The 23,010-nt window shown below is 43.8% G+C and overlaps 1 protein-coding gene across 4 annotated transcripts in view; it reads left to right on the top strand.

Annotated features, from left to right (window-relative positions):
• LOC125457561 (mediator of RNA polymerase II transcription subunit 12-like protein) overlaps positions 1-23,010 on the top strand; it is a 568,603-nt gene that overhangs the window by 89,175 nt on the left and 456,418 nt on the right. For all 4 annotated transcript variants that reach the window (XM_048541933.2, XM_048541934.2, XM_048541932.2 and 1 more), the window contains exons 6-7: positions 198-370; positions 14,925-15,035. In XM_048541933.2, the coding sequence (XP_048397890.2) occupies positions 198-370; positions 14,925-15,035 (284 nt within the window). The remainder of the gene's footprint in view (positions 1-197; positions 371-14,924; positions 15,036-23,010) is intronic.

Raw genomic sequence — 23,010 nt, 5'->3', positions numbered from 1 at the left:
TAAGTGATCTTCATTTGGTTGGTTTTATCCCACTTGAACATTGGCAACATCTGACACTACAGTTCTCACCCAAGGATCTGGATATTATAGCCTCTGCGTTCTCTTGCACTTCCTTCCAGTTTGCACGCTGTTTCTGTGGGAATGCTCCTTTTGAAGTCTGCCCCCGATTAATTCTGCTGCTTCTTCCGTTTTTACAGAGTGGACTCAGATTTTGACGAGGTACCTTCGTGAGCAGCTGGTTAAAATTGCTGAACACTACCACGGACCAGCTGGGCAAGGTCCTGCGTCAACAACAACTGTGCCTCCAGAAGTGGAACAAGCAATAAAACAGTGGGAATACAACGAGAAGCTGGCATTTTACATGTTCCAGGTAATTAAGGCCATGGCCTCGTGACATGATTCTCGAAGATCCATCACATAACCTTGTCTCTCCACCTGTACCACTCAGTCTAATGACATTTTCTCCCGTCCTCTGTCTCCAATATTATTTATAACCGGTGGAGATATTCAAACAACTTTTTTTTAAACAAATCATACTTCTGTTTCATCCCTGTTTTTGTTTAAAAGGAAATTTTCTCCTGGGATGCTTTTCTCTATCCATTAATTAATTGTAACTTCTTGGAAACTTCAAAATAACCCTGTGGGGTTAGGAAATGGTGATGAGACCATAATGATCACAGAGATCTTTAAAAGTTTTATTCTCTTGCTCCTGCACTCGAAGGACTGGGGTATGATTACATGGGCTCTGACACAAGGAGGAATTAGATATAGCCCTTGAGGCTAAAGGGATCAAAGGCTAAGGGGAGAAAGTGGGAAGAGGGTACTGAGTTGGATGATCAGCGATGATCAGCCAAGATCATACCGATTGGCAGAACAGGCTCAAAGAGCCGAATGGCCTACTCCTATTTTCTACATTTCACATTTTCTTGTGTGATAGAACATGAAATGGCCATTCTACCCATCAAGCCTCTTCTATCTTGTCTCTCACTTTTCATACAGAAACATTATACACCAAGGTGAACTGAATTGCACAGTAGGTTAATGATGTTATCATAACTGAAAATCACTTTCTGATTTTTTTTTTATAAAAAGCAACGAATACTAACTGGCAGTGTATTTCCAGATTTTCTTCTTTTTTGGTTGCTAGATTTGTTTGACTTCTGTTTATTTTACCACTGTGTACTTTTCTGTTGACTTCATTCCCACATCAATTATTCATCCATTTGAGTTCTTTCCCCCTCTGTTCGTGAAGCAATCTAGCAGTCTAGTGAATGCTCTTCCACGCGTCAGTTCCTGCCCTCTGCATATGTTGGCTTAGCACGCCTTCTGGCACATTCTGGGCAACTGTGTGGAGTTTACAAATTCTCCCTGTGTCTGTGTCGGTTTCCTCCAGGTGCTCCGGTTTCCTCGTACAGTCTAAAGATGTGCAGGTTAGGTGGGTTGGCTGTGCTAAATTGCCCTTTAGTGTTCAGGGATGTGCAAGTTAGTTGGGTCAGCCAGTGGGAAATGCAGGGTTAAAGGGTTAGGGGGATGGGTCTGGTTGGGATGCTCTTCAGAGGGTTGGTATGGACTCAATGGTTCAAGTGTCCTGCTTCCACAGTGTAGGGATTCAATGATTCTAAGTGCTGTTGGCCCTTCAAGTGCCTTTTTGCTCCAGTTTTGGGATGAGAAGGAGAGGAGGAGAGACTGTATGAAGGCTAACCATCTCTAACTTTGCTTTAGGCTGACGATTTCTGTGCTGTGCTTCGGAAAGCACACTTTTTTTTCTTGTGATGCAGGAGGCCAAGGTATCACATTTCCATTCCTCAGACCTGAGCATTAAAAATCTAGGCTGTCCCTTGCAGTGCTGAAAATGTGCTTCATATTATTGATTTTGGAGGCGCTGCCTTGCAGAAGAGATGTTAAACTGAGATCCAGTCTGCTTTCTCAGGTAGATGCGCATCTGAAGTAAAGCAGGGGAGATTACTTCCCTGGTCTTTTGGCTGTTGCATCTTACTGTGGTAATGCACTGGAAATCAAGTTTCCTTATTCCTGCAGTTATTACAAAAGTTAAAGATTTTATTGAAGTAATCTAAATTAATTAAATTACCTGATTTTCAGACCATGGATGTTAGCATGGGCCGAGTTTCTGTACTTGAAAAGGATTGTAATTTATTACAAATAAGTAGATTCTAGCAACAGGCAAACAACTATGAACCATTGCCATATACTCTTCTAGTTAAAACTCTAAGCCCATTATAAAACTCATCCTACGTGTGTAGGCAGGCATGAAATAACGGGTATTATGTGTGAGATGCAGAAGACTGTTCAATGGTCTCTGTGCACTCGGTTTGCTGAGATGATCCTTTTGCTGCTCGGAACGCTGCTTCTTGATCTCTCTTCTCCATTTGCTTCCAGGAGGCACAGAGTGACTAGATCTCAACTTGTAAAGTTGTTGATTATATATGCTTTTCTTTCTTTTAAAAAAAAAGCACCTCCATAGTAACAGGTGAGGGGAAATGAACTGGCTTTCTTCCATCTTCAGATTTTTTTTCAACTACAGAGAAAAAAGACAACACCATTGTTTCTCTAAGGGTTCTGACCGAATATTCCGAACTGGAAGCTGTTCAACTACTTAGAAGTTAATCACCTTGTTGGCAGGTGGGAGCGCTTCGTCATTAGTTTGTGGAATAATGACTAGTTGTCAATCAGCCTCCTATTGCCAGCTGAATCTCATTTCGTACATACTCGTAGGTTTCTGCCTGCCTGTTCCCACCCCCACTGCTTGATCAAATCGCAATATAAACGACACTTTGCCATGAGTGATGGTAATGTGCTTTTAAAATCTTTCCACAGTCTAGGTTTTGAAAAAAACCCGTTTCCATTTCAATCTCAATCAAAAATACTGAAAACTAAAGAGAAGCCATCTTTGTGGCCAATACTTGCCTTACATTTGGATATTACACTGCTGTTAGAGATCATTTTGTATGCAAATTGCTGGTGTTTCTTGTGTTTAGAATAGTGACTGCTCATTGGGAGATTTGGTCAGATGCATTATTTTGCATAAGTAGCACATGTTTGTCCACAATAAGGCACAGAGATAATGGATATATGCTGCAAAATGATTCTGCTCATTCTGAAGCAGTTTGACATTGTGCATGGTCGTTAACCATTGTGCTAGGGTGGTTTGTATGTGGAATGAACTGCCAGAGGAAGTGATGGATGCAGGCACAGGTACAACATTTAAAAGACATTTGGACAGGTACATGAATAGGAACGGTTTAGAGGGATATGAATTAAATGCAGACGCAAGGGACAAGTTTAGTTTGGGGAAACTTGTTTGGCATGGGCAAATTGGACTAAAGGGTCTTTTTCCTTGCTGTATGATTCTACTTCATTTTCTGAGGGAGTAAGGACTTAAGTTTTGGAGTGACAAAGTGCCTCTCTGTAAGGGATACTGTATTGTGCAAACAACTGCAATTATTTTAATTGCAAATATGATTTTATTTATCTTCAATGCCTTTTATGTTGGTTAGAGTTACAATCTGTAACTAAACCATGGCAACGCAGCCTGCTGAGATGGTGTGTTTTGCACTGGATTGAGGAGGAGTGGAAAGCAGCTACTCAATATGCTTTGGAAATACAAGTTAAAATCTCTGCTTGCAAAGGGCATGAACAGACTCCCAGCTGTGTACTGTTCACGATTCACATTCAGGAGAGGAAGGAAAGGTTTTTTGACAAGAATTCAGCATAGGCAAAATATAAAGCAGCCCGTATATTGGCAGTTGCTGGTTTAAACCTTTTGGGCCATGCTCTGTTCCATTGATAATGGGAACTGCAGATGCTGGAGAATTCCAAGATAATAAAATGTGAGGCTGGATGAACACAGCAGGTCAAGCAGCATCTCAGGAGCACAAAAGCTGACGTTTCGGGCCTGGACCCTTCATCAGAGAGGGGGATGGGGAGAGGGAACTGGAATAAATAGGGAGAGAGGGAGAGGCGGACTGAAGATGGAGACTAAAGAAGATAGGTGGAGAGAGTATAGGTGGGGAGGTAGGTCAGTCCAGGGAAGACGGACAGGTCAAGGAGGTGGGATGAGGTTAGTAGGTAGATGGGGGTGCGGCTTGGGGTGGGAGGAAGGGATGGGTGAGAGGAAGAACCGGTTAGGGAGGCAGAGACAGGTTGGACTGGTTTTGGGATGCAGTGGGTGGGGGGGAAGAGCTGGGCTGGTTTAGGGATGCAGTTGGGGAAGGGGAGATTTTGAAACTGGTGAAGTCCACATTGATACCATATGGCTGCAGGGTTCCCAGGTGGAATATGAGTTGCTGCTCCTGCAACCTTCGGGTGGCATCATTTGTGGCACTGCAGGAGGCCCATGATGGACATGGTCATCTAAAGAATGGGAGGGGGAGTGGAAATGGTTTGCGACTGGGAGGTGCAGTTGTTTGTTGCGAACTGAGCGGAGGTGTTCTGCAAAGCGGTCTCCAAGCCTCCGCTTGGTTTCCCCAATGTAGAGGAAGCCACACCGGGTACAGTGGATGCAGTATACCACATTGGCAGATGTGCAGGTGAACCTCTGCTTAATGTGGAATGTCATCTTGGGGCCTGGGATAGGGGTGAGGGAGGAGGTGTGGGGGCAAGTGTAGCATTTCCTGCGGGTGCCGGGTGTGGTGGGGTTGGAGGGCAGTGTGGAGTGAACAAGGGAGTCACGGAGAGAGTGGTCTCTCCGGAAAGCAGACAGGGGTGGGGATGGAAAAATGTCTTGGGTGGTGGGGTTGGATTGTAAATGGCGGAAGTGTCGGAGGATGATGCGTTTTATCCGGAGGTTGGTAGGGTGGTGTGTGAGAACGAGGGGGATCCTCTTTGGGCGGTTGTGGTGGGGGCCACCGGGGAATACACCTCCTCCCACCCACCCTCCTGCAAATATTCTATCCCCTATTCCCAATTCCTCCGCCTCCTTTGCATCTGCTCCCACGATATGACATTCCACTCCCGCACATCCCAGATGTCCAAGTTCTTCAAGGACCGCAACTTTCCCCCCACAGTGATCGAGAACGCCCTTGATCGCGTCTCCCGTATTTCCCGCAACACATCCCTCACACCCCGCACCCGCCACAACCGCCCAAAGAGGATCCCCCTCGTTCTCTCACACCACCCTACCAACCTCTGATACAACGCATCATCCTCCGACACTTCCGCCATTTACAATCCAACCCCACCACCCAAGACAATTTTCCATCCCCACCCCTGTCTGCTTTCCGGAGAGACCACTCTCTCCGTGACTCCCTTGTTCGCTCCACACTGCCCTCCAACCCCACCACACCCAGCACCTTCCCCTGCAACCGCAGGAAATGCTACACTTGCCCCCACACCTCCTCCCTCACCCCTATCCCAGGCCCCAAGATGACATTCCACATTAAGCAGAGGTTCACCTGCACATCTGCCAATGTGGTATACTGCATCCACTGTACCCGGTGTGGCTTCGTCTACATTGGGGAAACCAAGTGGAGGCTTGGAGACCGCTTTGCAGAACACCTCCGCTCAGTTCGCAACAAACAACTGCACCTCCCAGTCGCAAACCATTTCCACTCCCCCTCCCATTCTTTAGATGACCATGTCCATCATGGGCCTCCTGCAGTGCCACAATGATGCCACCCGAAGGTTGCAGGAACAGCAACTCATATTCCGCCTGGGAACCCTGCAGCCTAATGGTATCAATGTGGACTTCACCAGTTTCAAAATCTCCCCTTCCCCAACTGCATCCCTAAACCAGCCCAGTTCGTCCCCTCCCCCCACTGTACCACACAACCAGCCCAGTTCTCCCACCCACTGCATCCCAAAACCAGTCCAACCTGTCTCTACCTCCCTAACTGGTTCTTCCTCTCACCCATCCCTTCCTCCGCACCCCTATCTACCTACTAACCTCATCCCACCTCCTTGACCTGTCCGTCTTCCCTGGACTGACCTGTCCCCACCTATACTCTCTCCAACTATCTTCTTTAGTCTCCATCTTCGGTCCGCCTCCCCCTCTCTCCCTATTTATTCCGGTTCCCTCTGCCCATCCCCCTCTCTGATGAAGGATCTAGGCCCGAAACGTCAGCTTTTGTGCTCCTGAGATGCTGCTTGGCCTGCTGTGTTCATCCAGCCTCACATTTTATTATCTCCGTTCCATTGAGTTCAGTCAAACTGAATATCACACATAACACATCATAGGCAGCAAATTCATTTCTGTCTTGCGTGCGACTCGCTGGTATGGTGGCTCAGTGGCTAGCGCTGGTGGCCTCCATGTCGGGGTTCAACTCCAGCCTCTGGTGATTGTGCAAACTCCACACAGACAGACATTCTCCCTGTGTCTGTCTGTGTGAGTTTCCTCCGGGTGGTCCAAAGATGTGCAGATTCGAGTGGATTGGCCATGCTAAATTATTCAGTGTCCAGGAATGCGTAGGCTAGCTGGATTAGCCATGGGAAATGCAGGGTCATGAGGATGGAGATGGACATGGGTGTGGTTGGGCTGCTGTTTGGAGGATAGAACATAGAAGAATATAGTGCAGAACAGGCCTCTTGGCCCTCGATGTTGCGCCGACCTGTGAACTAACCTAAGTCCCTCCCCCACACTATCCTATCATTATCCATATGCTTATACAAGGACTGTTTAAATGCCCTTTATGTGGATGAGTTAACTACATTGGCAGGCAGGGCGTTTCACCCCCTTAACACTCCCTGTGTAAAGAACCTGCCTCTGACATCTGTCTCAAAGCTATCACCCCTCAATTTGTAGCTATGCCCCCTTGTACAAGCTGAAGTCATCATCCTCGGAAAAAGACTCTCACTGTCCACCCTATCTCTAATCCTCTGATCATCTTGTACATAAAAGGGTAGGTGTGGATTTGGTGGACTGAATGGCCTGCCTCCACACTGTAACGATTCTATGAGCAATGACTTATGTCCCATTTCCCTGCCCCCATCTCGGGTTTAGCTCTGTTACATAGAAGTTGATCATTAGATTGTTCCAGGTGTGAAAGTAGACACAGCCAGGAAATTCAGGAGGGATCAGGATAGGTATTTGAAAGGAGGGAGGGAAATTTTTCAGATCTTGCAACTGAGATGGATTGCAGTATTCCTTACAAAACTGTAGATGCTCTGATGAAGGGTCTAGGCCCGAAACGTCAGCTTTTGTGCTCCTGAGATGCTGCTTGGCCTGCTGTGTTCATCCAGCCTCACGTTTTATTATCTTGTATACCTCCTACGGTGGCTTTAATTCTGAGGGTCCAATAAGTACCAACTAGTCATATAATTGTGAAAAGAAACTCAAATATAGATGATGGTATAAAAACAGAAATTGCTAGAGAAACTAGGTAGGCCTGGCAGCATCTGGAGAGAAAGCAGAGTTAACATTGTTCGTCCAGTGACCCTTCAGTGTGGGACAGAACTGCTTTTGCTTCATGTTTCCAATGTCTGCAGTTCTTTGCCTTATTATAGATGATGGTAGTTTGCTTCGGAAGGAAAAGTTTGGGGCAGGAAAGCTTTCTGAATTGACAGCAGCCCTTTCTTTGGATGAATTTTTAAAGAGAGCCGATTTTCCCTGAAGAGATGTCCGGTAATTATTCACGAGTTTGTTTGCGGTTGAATGGCCTGACAAAAATTTGCATCTGATATCCACTTTGTGATATCAGCCTACTTTTCCAGCAATCAGCAAGAAATGCAGAGTGCATTTCCTTTTGAACCAAGATCTAAATTTTAAAGTGACAATCTTTCGAAAGAATTGTTGTTTAACCTAGAGAAATTGAGGCTTGGCTCACGAAAATGAGGGACTGGCCTTGAGTTAATTCCTGGAAGAGTATAAGGGCAGTAGAATAAAGCTTAAGAGGGAAATTGGAAGGGCAGAAACGAGACATGAGATAGCTTTGGCAAGTAGAATCCTTTGGATTTTCCTTAACTCTATAAATACATTAAAGTCAAATGGATAACTAGTGTGCAAATAGGGCCCATTAAAGATCAACGTAGCTGTCTGTGTGTGGAACCATGGGAGATGGGTGCGATACTAAATGACTATTTTGTGTCAGTGTTTACAGTGGAGAGGGTCATGGAAGCTAGGGAACTTGGGGGCAATAAATAGTGATGTCTTGAAAAGAATTCATACTGCAGAAGAGGAGGTGCTGGAGATCCTAAATGCATGAAAGTGGATAAATTACTAAGGCCTGATCAGAACTTTGTGGGAAGTGATGGAAGCGATTGGGTGAGATATTTGTATTGTTGATAGCCATAGGTTTGGAGTCAGAAGACTGGAGGGTAGCTAATCTGGCACCATTATTTACAAAAGGCTGTAAGGAACAGCTAGGGAACTATAGACCAGTGAACCTTACATCAGTACGGAGTAATTTTTTGGAGAGGATTCTGAGGGACAGGATTTACATACCTTTGGAAAAGCAAGGACTGATTAGGGATAGTCATCATAGCTTTGTGTGTGGGAAATTGTCTCACTAACTTGATTGAGCTTTTTGAAGAGGTGGCAAACCACATGTTCTCTACCACCTAGACAGGCCCATGGAAACACTGACTCCAGTTTGTATTTCTGTTCCTTCATTGAGTCTAACTCATGAAACTCCATACTTGGCACTGTCTGAGCACATTCCCCAAATGGACTGCAAGTATTTGGGAATAAAATGTAACAGTATCTTCTAAGAGTCACCTTGGATGGGTAGTAAATGCTGATTTTTTTGTTTTGCGATGCTCCTATTTCTGGATATAAAATTTCCAAATATAAAATTATAGCCCCTTTTATGCTGCAATACCGACTTTAACACTATATAATTTCAAATGAGGGGCATTAATGATGGTTGATGAGTGTAGATCCAACTCTGGTGGATACTGGACCCCTTTTGCTGATAATTTTCACCTTATTCACCTCCACTTGCTAACAATGCATATCTGCAGTCAAAAGCTGAAGGCTATCATTGTGACTTGCTTTGTATAATTGATTCTTCCTTTCCTTATTAATGCTGGAATTTGTCCCAGCTATGTAAATAGGATAGATTAAATAACAGTGGGAGTCCTGCCATGTTACAGAGCCACTTCATGTAGAAGCTGTTCTACAGTGTAAAAATGTCAGTGCAAGTTGGTTGGAAACTCACAGCTGTTGAACAAATGGGACTTAGAGGTGGTGTCTTGGCTTCAGTTCCTCTTTTCAATACTGAACCATTAGCACTGAATTATTATTAACCCCTTTTCTGTTGGCCTGTTTTTTTTCTTGCTCTCGCTCCCTCCCCCTCTTGCTCTCACTTTGGTTGATTTTACGTCATGTTTGTTGAAAGGGTGCTTTCCTTTGTTTTAGTGTGATTGAGCAAGGTCCATTTATTGGAAAGAGTTGCTGAACTTTACCTCAGTATTCAATCATTAAGCGTTAGCATCTTTTGACAGTATTACTGCTTGACTTGTGCATTCTCTGGCTAAGTTTGCTTGGGGTTTGGGCCTTTGCTCCATTCCCAGGTCCACACCATTCACCCTTTTAAATTAAAATATTTGAAAACAATGAATAGAAATGACCAGTTTCTTACTTTTTAATCTTAATTCTTTTGGATGGTAATCGTGCTTTACAGTATCAGTAGCAAATGCGTTTAGAATCTTTATAAGATGATGGCATGGTGTTAATGCAGCTGAGTAGTTCAGTTACCTAGAAGAATACTCTGGGAACAAGGGTTCACATCTCAACATAGCAGTTGGTAGAATTTAAAATCTAGATGTAAGCTGGTCTCGGCAATGGTGACTGTCAAACCATCATTGATTGATTTATCAAAAAAAAATGCATCTGGTTAATTCAGGCAGTGACGAGTATCCCAGGAGCCAGTGCTGCTTCTGACCTAGACCTCCAGGCTTTAGTATTGTAAGAAATCACTAAGGTCAGAGATCCACAGACCCAGTATTCATGATATGGGGAATCAAATTCTGCTATGCAATATTCATTGCAGATTGGTAAATGCAGTGTTCATTCATTGCTTCGAATGGAATGCATATTCATAGCTTATTTGTTAACTATGTATCTAGTGTTGGAATATGGATGGATGGGAGTTTGACCGAGGCTCTTGACTGGGGTAGGTGACCCACCCACCTTGAGACTGGGCACTGGTTATTGGGCCTTGAGTAAATCCCTCCAGCTCCACACTAGACTCTGAGACGCTAATATCTACTATATGACTACATGTGACACCAGCCCCTGAGTAATGTGGTTAACAGTTAACTGTTGTATAGCCTAGTGAGCCACTTGTACCAAGAGCAATTGGGGGAAGCAATAGATCCTTGCCTTTGCCAGTGATAGTCCCATCTATTCCCATTTCTAACAAAGGCTTAACATCTATTGGATAGATAAGTTAACAGGTTAACTGAGTATGCATTTCATTCGCTGCAATGAAAGAATCTCACATTTGCCAAAATGCAATCAATATTGCATAAGTTTTGGTGTCCCATGTGTCTCATACTGGGTTTGTGGACTTCTGACCTTGCAATCCCTTTTAAAAGTAAAACATGAAAGACAATTTATATGCTTCTGATTTTCAGGCAGTCGTGGAATAATTTTGTCCCTCTGAAGCCTGTAGCTGTGAGTTGCCGAAGGACACGTGCTGCTTTTTTTTTTAAAAGCTTGTGATCCTGCTCGTGTAAAACATGACCTAATTCCGCTTTAGAAGTTGATCTGTAATGTATTGACCCAGCAAAGGGAAAATTAGGGACATACTTATGTGAGAGTTAAATGAGATTAGATAGAGAGTTTGCCAGTAATAAACCTGGGGAGGCAGTATCCTAGAGGTATTATCATGGGCTGTGAATCCAGAGACCCAGCTAACGTTCTGGGCACCCAGGTTCAAATCCCGACATGGCAGATAGTGGAATTTTGAATTCAATAAAATATCTGGAATTAAGAATCTAATGATGACCGTGAGTGCATTGACAATTGTTGGAAAATCCATCTGGTTCCCTGATGTCCTTTAGGGAAGGAAACTGACATCTTTCTTTAGCTGGTCTGGTCTACATGTGATTTCAGACCCACATAAGTGTTGTTGACTCTGAACTGCCCTCTGGGCAATTAAGGATGGGCAATAAATGCTGCCTAACCAGTGATACCCTCATCTTATGAATGAATAAAGGAATAAGCTCCAAGGAATTGTACTGACTGTATCCTGGGCCATTTTGAGTGCTTATTTAGTACCATATACTGTATTTAAATTCAGTTTTTTTTTCAGCCAAATATTCAAAAGTTGTGTATTACTGCTACTTGTGCTAATTTCTACAATGGTAATCCATTCCCATAACAACCAAGAATTTTTTCACCCCCATCAAGTGATAGCATTTAGGCGACATGGTTGGGGGGGTGGTTCAGTGGTTAGCACTGCTGCCTCACAGTGCCGGGGACCCGGGTTCAATTCCATCCTTGGGTGACTGTGCAAACTCCACACAGATAGTCACCCCGTGTCTGCATTGGTTTCTTCCCACAGTCCAAAGATGTGCATGTTAGGTGGATTGGCCAGTCTAAATTGCCCGCAGAATTCGGGGATGTGTAGGTTAGGTGGGTTATAGGGTGATGGGTCTGGGCAGGATGCTCTGAGCGTCAGTGTGGATTTGTTGGGCCAAAGGCCCTTTTTCCACACTGCAGGAATTCCATGACCTGTGAAAATGCAGAAAATAATTAACACCAGGAAGCTTCTATTTATATATTTTCAAAAGTATGAATTAAATACTTAAATTTAGAAAATAAATACATTTTTAAAAAAAAAAGTCTTCAAGTTTCTCCACAGTTTTTTCCTTCTCTCCCTCTAATCACCCTGGTTAGCCCCAACATCCTCTTGCCTCTTGTCTAGATTTCTGCAATTTCTACCCCTTCCTACCCTCTTCTCTCCTTCCACCCTTCCTTCCTTTCAAAGTGCTCAGCAAAAGTATATTCCAATGAAAAGGGGTAATCTGCCATTCGTGTCTAAGGAAATAAGGGAGTCTATCAAATTGAAAGAGAAGGCATACAAAGTGGCCAAAAACAGCATGAAACTAGAAGATTGGGAAAACTTTAAAGGTCAACAGAAAGCCACAAAAAGAGCTATGAAGAAAAGCAAGATAGAACATGAGAAAAAATTAGTACAGAATTTCAAGACACAAAGCAAAAGTTTCTATAAATATATAAAACGAAAAAGAGTGGCTAAAGTAAACGTTGGCCCTTTAGAGCATGAGAAGGGTTATTTACTTATGGGATGTGATGAAATGGCCGAGGCATCGAACAGGTGTTTTGTATTGGCCTCCACAGTGGAGGACACTAATAACATGCCAGTAATTGACAAAGAGACCAAGGTAGGTGAGGACCTGGAAACGATCATTATTACGGAAGAGGTAGTGTTGGGCAAGTTAATGGAGCTAAGGATTGATAAGTCTCCTGGCCCTGATGGAATGCATCCCAGGGTACTAAAAGAGATGGTGGGAGAGATAACAGATGCACTGGCGGTAATTTTCCAAAATTTGCTAGACTCTGGGGCAGTCCCAGCAGATTGGAAAACAGCAAATGTGATGCCACAGTTTAAAAAGGGAGGTAGACAAACAGTGGGAAATTATAGACCCGTTAGCTTAACCTCTGTAGTGGGGAAGATTCTTGAGGCTATTATCAAGGAAAAAATAGCAAGGCATCTCGATAGTAGTTGTCCCGTTGGGCAGACGTAGCATGGGTTCATGAAGGGCAGATCATGCTTGACAAATCTTTTGGAATTCTGTGACGACATAACGAACAAGATGGACTATGGGGACCCAGTGGAAATAGTATTCCTAGATTTCCAAAAGGCCTTCAACAAGGTGCCGCACAAGAGGCTGCTGCATAAGATAAGGATGCATGGCGTTAGGGGCAAAGTATTAGCATGGATAGAGCATTAGTTGACTAACAGGAAGCAAAGAGTGGGGATAAATGAGTGCTATTCTGGCTGGCAATCAGTGACTAGTGGTGTGCCTCAGGGATCGCTGTTGGGACCGCAATTATTTACAATTTAAATAGATGATTTGGAGTTGGGGGCCACGTATAGGGTATCAAAGTTTGCAGATGGCACTAAGATGAGTGGCAGAGCAAAGTGTGCAGAGGACTGTTAAATTTTGTAGAGGAACATAGATACATTCAGTGAGTGGGCAAAGGTCTGGCAGATGGAATACAATGTAAATAAACATGAAGTCATACATTTTGGTAGGAGTAATAGTAAAAAGGATTATTACTTGAATGGTAAAAAGTTGCAGCATGCACAGCACTTCACTTGGGGCCTAACCAATGTTTTATTAAGTTGTAATGGGACTTTCTTGCTCCTGTATTACATGCCCTGGCTCATGAAGGCAAGCATCCTGAATGCCATCTTCACCAAAGTGTCTCCCTGTGCTGACACCACCTGAGATCCATGGGCTTGTACACCAATGCCCCTTTGTTCCTCAGTATTGCCTAGGGACCTACCATGCATTCCCTTAATCCTGGTCATAAATGACATTCTCCTTTTCTTTAAGATGTGCCCCGATTCTAGATTCCCCAACTGGAGGAAACCTCTTGCCTGCAACTACCCTGTGTATCACTAAGTATTTTGTAAATATCAATGAGATCACTATTCGTTCTTTGAAATTTTAGAAAATCCAGGTCCAGTTTGCCCAAACTGTTGTCTCACGACTGTCCTGACATCTCGCCAACCAGTTGGGTGAGCCTTCATTGCATTTCCTCTGTGGCAACAATATCTTTGAGGCAAGACTAAAACTGCATGCATTACTCTGGGGTGGTCCAAGCTGGCTACTATACACTGGAAGGAAAACTCCACTACTCCTGGACTCAAATCCTCTTGCAATTGAGGTGGACATTTCAATAACTTTCATCATAGCTTATTCCAACTGCATATAATAATAGTTTTAGAATATGATCCATGTTGTGAGTGAATTGCATGGCATTTTCTAATATCTTTGTTTTCATTTCAAATGAAAAGTCATGCAGCACCTTTGTGTTAATTACTTGGTTTCAAATCTAAATTACATCAAATTCTACACCATTTAAGTGCATCAGCTCTCCTTTTCCAATTCTGAAATCACTGAATAAGTGAAGTGAATAACGGTGGATGCTGGAAATCTGAATAAAAAACAAATTCTTGGAGATGCTCCGCAGGTCTGGCAGCACCTGTAGGGAGAGAAGCAAAGTTAACATGTATGACTTTGTCAGTTCTGATTAAAGGTCACTGGACTGAAGGCATTGCCTCTGCTTCTCTCTGTGGAAGCTGCCAGACCTGCTGAGTTTCTCCACAATTTCTGTTTTTGTTTCGGATTTCCAGTATCCACAGTTCTTTTACTTTTTAAAATTTTTCCATTGACTTTGCCTTCAGTGAGTGGACTTACTTCTTCTCATTCTGAGACTGGCCTTCTAACTTTGAAGGCCACACTTGCTTTGCAACTGTTGCAAGCATCTCATTGTCAGTGCAGACAGTTCAAGAAGTACCCATGTCAACAAGAATGCAGGATTGGGTGTTGATTAATCTGTGTTTGCATCCAATGGCAGTCTGGTCATCCTGTTCCTGTCAAGGCCATCAGTTAAATTCAACAGCTTAAGATGAACCCTTTTCTCTTCAAACAAATTTGCTAAGGAGGGTGGCTATTAAATTAGTCATTGGAAGGGTTTGATCTTAGGTGGTCATTGATGTTGCCACATTTTCATTTCCATAATGTTTATGTATACTTCTCATCTGGGAAGCTGTTATACCACAAATGACGTTGACTAAGCCAGTGTGATACAGCTTGTGCTATTTACTAATTCTTAATATGCTCTACAGTATTGCAGTGAAAGTTCTTGCAGGCATTAGAAATGTTGGGATCACAGTTGCTTGCTTTTGCGGAAAAGGATAGACATTCATTTCCTGACAGTGAGGAACAGGGAGTAGAAACTGCTTTTAACTGGCTGGCATATCATGTTGTAGGATGGGATGTTGGAGCGACATGAATATTTAACATGGATTTTGGATGTGCTGGAAAAGGTCAGACCGGCAGATGATGAACTCCTTAAATTGCTGTTGCCACTGATGCTGCAGGTAAGCAAAACAAGTATTCTCCTTCTGTCTCGCTAAATGAAAGATTCCACAATGTTCGATGAACGTCGCAGTTAATTTGTAATGTCTTAATCTCTTATTAAACTAACATGAATATATAGGTAATTACACTTTGACATTGGAAGGATGACTTTTTCACGACCTGTCTCAGGGTCCCCGCCTGCCTGCCCAGCCAGCAGTATTTAATATAACTCCAGCTTTGCCTCCATGCTGCAGTCTACAGATCCATTCACTTTACAGTGGGTTCCAGTTGCTATTGTGGATTAACACAGGCCTTTCACGACTGGAGTTGAGTCTAGTACAGCGTGTAGGATTGAAAAGTTCGTCAGTGCTTGAAGGCATCGGCTCTATGTCAGCTGTTTTCAGAAGTTTACTTTGGTAATTAATTCCAAACTTCTGACAGTCAGTCTGTCCCTCATTATCAGTGATTGCTGGGTGGTCATATGGATGATTAGCTTGGGGAATTGATGTTTTTGGAGTAACATGTGGCTCTCGGTGAGAAAGAGTGGAAGGTTCCGTGCTGTTCTGATTCTGAGAGGGATGATTGCAGCAGCTGATGAGTTCCATTTCCCAGCACAGATAACTCTGACCCTGATGAGCTGAAAATAATGTGATGTCTTTAATTCTGAGCTATTTCTTTTGCGCCCTTCTGTCAGTTATTTTAACACTTCAAATCCTTTGGGAACCTGCATAATCATGATTTTTAAATGTATAAATTGACACAGGCTCAACTTTGGAGTTGTTGAACTTTGTGTCACATTGAATCGTAGAACCCCCACAGTGTGGATTTAGGCCACTCAGTCATCAAGTCCAGACTAACCCTTTTGAGAGGCATTTTCACTGGCTAATACGCCTAGTATGCACTCCTTTGGACTGTGGAAGAAACCAGAATGCTTAGCAGAAACACACACGGACATGGGGAGATTGTGCCTCCACGCAGTCACCCAAGAGTGGAATTGAACCCAGATCCTGGGTGCTGTGACCCCTGTGCAGCCATGCTGACTGGTAGTCTCAGATGTCATTCATTAAACTGCAGAATAATGAACTTTTGCCTGTAGAGGACTTGCTGATTGGCAAACGCCAAGAGAGAATGTAAATTGTGAGAAACCGCGAGACGTCTACAAGGCTCTGGTCAGGAGTGCGATGGAATACACTGTACTTGTGCAGCTCCAACAGTATTCAAAGCTCTCAACATTGTCTAGGACAAAGTTGCCCACTTGACTGGCACCCATCCAAAACCTTAAAAATTCACTGCTTCCATCGCGGACATGTGTGATGGGGACAGTAAAGGGAGCTTTTCAGTTTAAATGAGTAGATATAGCATTACGGTGTATCTGGGTCCATGCTGTGCCTGTCCTAGACTTTTTGATGGAGATGGTGTCAAGGAAGCTTTACTTTTTGGTTTACAAAAGTAAAAGCAGCCCCTTTGGTTTACCATGCCTGTTATGACCAACAAACGTCAAACTATGCTAATCCCTGTTACCTGTACTTGGCCAATAATCTACTGGGGCCTGGCATTTTCAAGTACTCATCCAGATGCTGCTTAAAAGCAGTGAGAGTATTTGCCTCCACCACTCCCTCAGGCAGTACCTTCCATGTTACCACCACCCTCTTTGGGAAATATTTATCCTTGGATCTCCTCTACACTGCTTAACCCTCACCTTTAGGCAGGTATGGGGGGAAAAGATTCTCACGGCCTGTGCCCCTCATAATTTTGTGTACTTCAATCAGATGCTCCTCTGCTCCAGTGAAAACAAACCTAGCCTATCCAGTCTCTTCTCAGAACTGAGACATCTCCGGTTGTAGACATGCTCGCTGAGCCAGTGGGTTTGGTTGCAAATGTTTCACCACCCTGCTAGGTAACATCATCGGTGCGCCAACAAGGTGTAGAGCTGGATGAACACAACAGGCCAAGCAGCATCTTTGGAGCAGGAAAGCTGATGTTTCAGTCCCAGACCCTTCAGACTGCTCCTAAGATGCTGCTTGGCCTGCTATTTTTCATCCGGCTCTACACCTTGTTATCTTGTATCCTGAGACCATCCTTCTCACTGTCAATAACACCACAAATATTCAAATCAGCTGCAAACTTACTAATAATACCTTCTGCATTCACATCCAAGCTGTTTAATGTACATAACTAACAATAAGGGTCCCGGCAGTGAACCCTGTGGTACTCTGCTGCTCACTGACTTCCAATCACAAAAATAGACCTCTGTCATCACCCTTTGCCTCATATTTGCCAGCCAGTTTCAGATCCAGTTTACCAACTTGCCTCGGATCCCTTGACTTCTGACCCTTTTGGACCAGCCTTCTCTGTGGGGCCTAGCCAAAAGGCTTACCAAGTGCATGTAAACCACATCAACTGTACTATCCTCATCAAATCCACTCAATTAAATTAGACAGAATCTGTGCTGAGTACCCCAATCAACTGCTGCCTTTCCAAGTATTGATTAACTCTATCTCCCAAATTTTTCCAATAATTTCCCTGCCACTGACATCAGGCTAACTGGTTTGTAATTACCTGGCTTATCCCTACTCCTGCTTTGAACAGAGGAATCACTTTATTATACTCCAGTCATCTGGCACATCACTAGTAGCCTGTGATGCAGGGACAATATTCCGATGGCGGGTGTGTCCAGAACCAGGGGTCACCGAATGAGGATTTGGGGTAGACCATTTAGGATAGAGATGAGACATTTCTTCACTCAAGAGTGGTGAGCCTGTGGAGTTCATTATCACAGGAAGTAGTTGATGCCAAAGCATTGAATGTATTCAAGAGACAACTAGATACAGCATTTGGGGTGAATGGGATCAAAGGTTATAGGGAGACAGCAAGATTAGGCTATTGAGTTGGAAGACTGGCCATGATTGTGAAGAACGGCAGAGCCGGCCTGAATGGCCGAATAGTTGCCTCCTGTTTCTATGAAGTGTTAAATATACCTGCTAGCTCCACAGCATCCTCTCCCTTTGCCTCCCATAGTAGTTTTAACTGCATTTCGTCAGGCAGTAGGGATTTATGCATCTGTTCTCCCTTACTTGTCAAGAATCGATCTGTCAGGCAGAAGTTGATAGTCAAAGAATCTGCTTTTGTTGGTTTCTGAGGAATAGAGTTCCAAAGACACATGGTCTTCTGTGAGAAATAAAAACTCCCCTTATTTTTAATTTGTGAGTTCTAGACATCTATTCTGTCACAAGTGGAAACATTTCCTGCCACACATTCCTGTCTGGACACCTCAGGACCTTGTATTTTGAGCTGCCTCTCACTTTTTAAAACTTAAATGGACACAAGCCTTGCATATCCAAAGTCAAATGGAACTGCCATATGAATATGGTGGCTACAAGAGTGAATCAGGGTGTAGAAATACTGCAGTAAATCTAATACTAAGACCAGGCAGGGTCAGGCTAATGAATGTTGCAGGATTGGTGGTCTGAAGAGTATATATAAATGCAATGAGTATAGCAAGTAAAGCAGTTGAGCTTCGAGCCTGGATTAGTACATGGAACTATGATGCTGTAGCCATTACAGAAACTTATTGGGGGGTCAAATGCAAGAGGAAAGTTTTATACTGCAAATGGCAGGATCCTTAGGAGCATCATAATTGAGTGGGATCTTGGGATGCAAGTCCATTGCTCCCTGAGAGGGGCAGCTCAAGTAGATAAGGTGGTAAAGAAGAAGGCATGCTTGCCTTTGTTGGCCAAGGTATTGAACATGAAGCTTGACAAGTCGTGTTGTGACTGTATAAATATTATGTACCGTTCTGGTCACAACACTGCAGAATGGACGTGGAGGCTTTGGGCAGGGTGTGAAAGTGGTTTACCAGTTTGCTGCCTGGATTGAGTGTATTCACCATTAGGAGAGGTTGGTTGCACTAGATTGAGGCTGAGTGATGACCTGACAGAAGTACATAAAGTTACGAGAGTTGTGGATAGGGTGGATAATTGGAGTCTTTTCCCAAGGTGGAAATATCAAATAATAGGGCATGACTTGAAGTGAGAGAGAGTTTTTTAAAAGATATGTATGAGGTAATTTTCTTTTACGCACAGAGAGTAGGAGGTGCCTCAAATATGCGGCCAGTGGAGATCTTAGAAGCAGATACAATAGCAGATACAGGACCATGTGGGGAATAGAGAGATGGGGACCATGTGCAGGCAGATGGGGACCATGTGCAGGCAGATGGGGACCATGTGCAGGCAGATGGGGACCATGTGCAGGCAGATGGGGACCATGTGCAGGCAGATGGGGACCATGTGCAGGCAGATGGGGACCATGTGCAGGCAGATGGGGACCATGTGCAGGCAGATGGGGACCATGTGCAGGCAGATGGGGACCATGTGCAGGCAGATGGGGACCATGTGCAGGCAGATGGGGACCATGTGCAGGCAGATGGGGACCATGTGCAGGCAGATGGGGACCATGTGCAGGCAGATGGGGACCATGTGCAGGCAGATGGGGACCATGTGCAGGCAGATGGGGACCATGTGCAGGCAGATGGGGACCATGTGCAGGCAGATGGGGACCATGTGCAGGCAGATGGGGACCATGTGCAGGCAGATGGGGACCATGTGCAGGCAGATGGGGACCATGTGCAGGCAGATGGGGACCATGTGCAGGCAGATGGGGACCATGTGCAGGCAGATGGGGACCATGTGCAGGCAGATGGGGACCATGTGCAGGCAGATGGGGACCATGTGCAGGCAGATGGGATTCATTTAGAATGTTACTTGGTCAGTGCAGAAATCTTGGTTCTATGAGGCTGAAGTCAGGAGTGTGATAGAAAACTCCCCACTTTCCAGGATGGACGTAGCTCCAACAAGACTCTAGAAGCTTGACACCATTCAGGACAAAGCAGCCCACTTGACTGGCACTGCATCCACGGACATCCACTGCCTTCACAGCTGCTGTCTTGAAAGACTGTTGAATGTTGCTCCTGTACTTTTGTAACTACACTTCAGATTTCATTCTGAGCGAAGCCACAGGAGACCCTCTCTTTCAGTGCATTGTCACCTGCTCGTTTGCTAATCTTGACAAATTTTAATTGTAGCAGATAAACTCATTACAGTTTCTTAGGTGGTATGACTTTTCTTGGTTTTTTTTTGGAATAGGTTAAAGTTATTCCAGAGCTTTGAATCATGTTCCAGTGATGTTTTTTTTTCTAGCAAGATCCCACACTCGACTGTTTTTCTAAAAATAATTTGGCAGCCTGATTGGTTTCCTGTGCAAAAGTCACCTTGGAAAGTGGCAACTTTTGTAGTTGCTCATTGCTGTGATTCTTGATCTGGTTCTCATTATCCATTCAAATACAATAAAAACATGAAAATGGTAACATTGTCATCATTATCGTGAAACAGAGATCATAATAAAATGTATCTTAGCCACAAAGTAGCTGAAGACATGGCTCTGTCTTCAGTTTATTTTGCTGATCTTCATAGTTAAGATACCTGAATCTGTCCTTCAATACTGACAGATTATAATCTAATCGAAGCATTTTTAAGATTGGTGCATCACACAAGCCCAGTGTTGTCGGGAGAAGCTGGTCTGGGCTGCCTTTGTAAATCCCAGAACCTGCGACTGAATGTCTTGCAGGGCTGATTGAGAGTTGAGGATTGTTCATGTGGAGCTTGAATCAATACATTTAAAGTTATTCTTCCATTTGTCAGCATTTGTTGCCCATTCCTAATTGTCTTTGGGCAGTTGCTGTCAAGAATGCCGTGGTCCATTTTTTGACTGGATATTGTTTGGTCTAGATCCCAAATGATATTAGGGAGTACATTCTGGGATTTTAATATGTAGGCAAAAATGAGTAAGCAAGGCATGTTTCATTCCTCAACAGATCTTTGATCCATTTGGATTTTGTACTCTTTACATTTTTATACTCCTGTTACAGAATGCAGATGCATATTTCCAGTTTTGAATTTTAAAATGTTTCAATTCACAAATGACCATAGCTGAATTTGAACTAGTATTCTCCTGATCTTAGTCTTCTATGTTTTTAGCCCTGGTAACATAGCCATACCCTACATCTGTAGAGTGGTATATAAGTGAGGATTGGCCTTTTTTTGGGTCTTTCCCATTGCAGCTATCTTGCTTGATTCTGGCTACACACACCTTGCTTTACTTAGACCAGACTAGAACTGGAGTACTGTCAATAGTTCTGGTCCTCAAACCCAACCTGAGGATATAGTGGCATTAGAGAGAATCCAGAGAAGGTTCACTACGTTGATTTAGAGGAGTTTGAGGATGTTGGGCCTGTACTCAATGGAGTTTGGAAGAATGAGAGTTAACCTCATTGCAACATTCTTAGAGGACTTGGTAGGACATTTAAGAGCAAAAGAACAACTAGGGAGAGATTAGGGCCACTTAGACAACCTCATTGATCTTTGTGGAACCACAGCAAATAAGAGAGATATTAAATAAATATTTTGTCAGTTTTTACTGTTGGAGGAAGAAAGGGAGGCTGGGGAACCCGGGGAAGTAAATGTTGATATCTTGAAAACTGTCTACATTGCAGAAGAGGAAGTGCTAGACGTCTTTTTTTAAAAAAAAAATTAAAGGTACATAAATCTCCGGGACCTGATCAAGTATATCTCAGGACGTGGTGGGAAGTTAGGGAAGAAATTCCAGGGCCCCTGGTGGGGATGCATGCATCATTTATAGCCATGGGTAGGGCACTGGAGGATTGAGGGTGGCCAATGTTGTACCTGTATTGGAGAAGCCTGGTAACTATAAACCTGCGAGTTTGAAATCGGTGGTGGCTGAGTTGTTGGAGGGGATTGAGAGATAAGATTTACATTCATTTGAAAAGGCAGAGACTGATTAGGGATAGTCAGCATGGCTTTGTGCATCACTGCCTTGATTGAGCTTCTTGAGTACGTAAGTAGAAAGGTTGAGGGCAGAGTGGTAGAGATGGTCTACGTGAACTTTAATAAAGCCTTTGACCAGTTTCTGCATCATAGACTTTTTAATAAAGGTAGCACATGGGATTCTGGGAGAACCTGTCAATTAGGTACAAAATACACAACTGGCTCCATAGATATGACAGAGAAATTATGCACCAAAAAAGTTTATTACCAGTTGCTACCAACCAGGGCTGGACAACTGACTTAGAATGAGCCATTGACATCAGTCAAGAGAAAACTAGAACCAAGAAGAGACAGATACTTCAAGAGAAACTAGCCTAACTAAACCACCAAAATGACAACCATAGAGCAGTCACCTGGATAAGAAACGTTTAAGACAAGAAACTGACAGACACAGGAAGTTGTTCTAACTTGCAGACTCCACTACAACCACCGAGACGCTAACAAGACAGAATTTCTAGCCACACTGAAGGCCAACTGCATTAGTAAAGAAGCGCAATAAGCCATAAGACAGACAGTGATCCCGACGCTGAACAGAAGGAGTGAAATCAACACTCTTAACTCATCAGATAGGACCGTCCTAGAAGGACTGAAAAAGGACAAAAACACTATAATACTACCAGTGGACAAGTGTGTCAGTAATACTAAACAAGCGAGACTACCTGACCAAAGTGTGCACACTATTAGCTGACGCGAACACATACCGGCAAGTGCAGATGGACAGGACACCACAACTAGGCAACAAGGTACTCAACATGTTAAGGAGACTCAAACAGACAGGGAAAATCAACAAAACAGACTATCTAAGAATGAAACCAGAAGGAACTAACACCTCCCCTTGGTTCTACGGCCTCCCAAAAGTACACAAACCGGAAGTACCCCTAAGACACACCGACTCCCTGCCAGGCACGTCATCGCATAGATTAGCCAAGGACTTGCAAAGGAGACTAGAGCACTGCGTCAGCAAATTACTCCACTCAATCCAATCAGCCCATGAGCTCCTCAATTCCCTCAAGGACATAAGAATAGGTAATGACAAGACCATGGTATCATTCGACATTACTGTCCTATTCACGTTGATTGACGTACCACTTGTAGG

Source organism: Stegostoma tigrinum, chromosome 14, assembly GCF_030684315.1.
Source record: "Stegostoma tigrinum isolate sSteTig4 chromosome 14, sSteTig4.hap1, whole genome shotgun sequence".
Lineage (NCBI taxonomy): Eukaryota > Metazoa > Chordata > Chondrichthyes > Orectolobiformes > Stegostomatidae > Stegostoma > Stegostoma tigrinum.
Note: the sequence above shows the minus strand (reverse complement) of the source record. Positions and strands in the feature narration are given on the sequence as shown.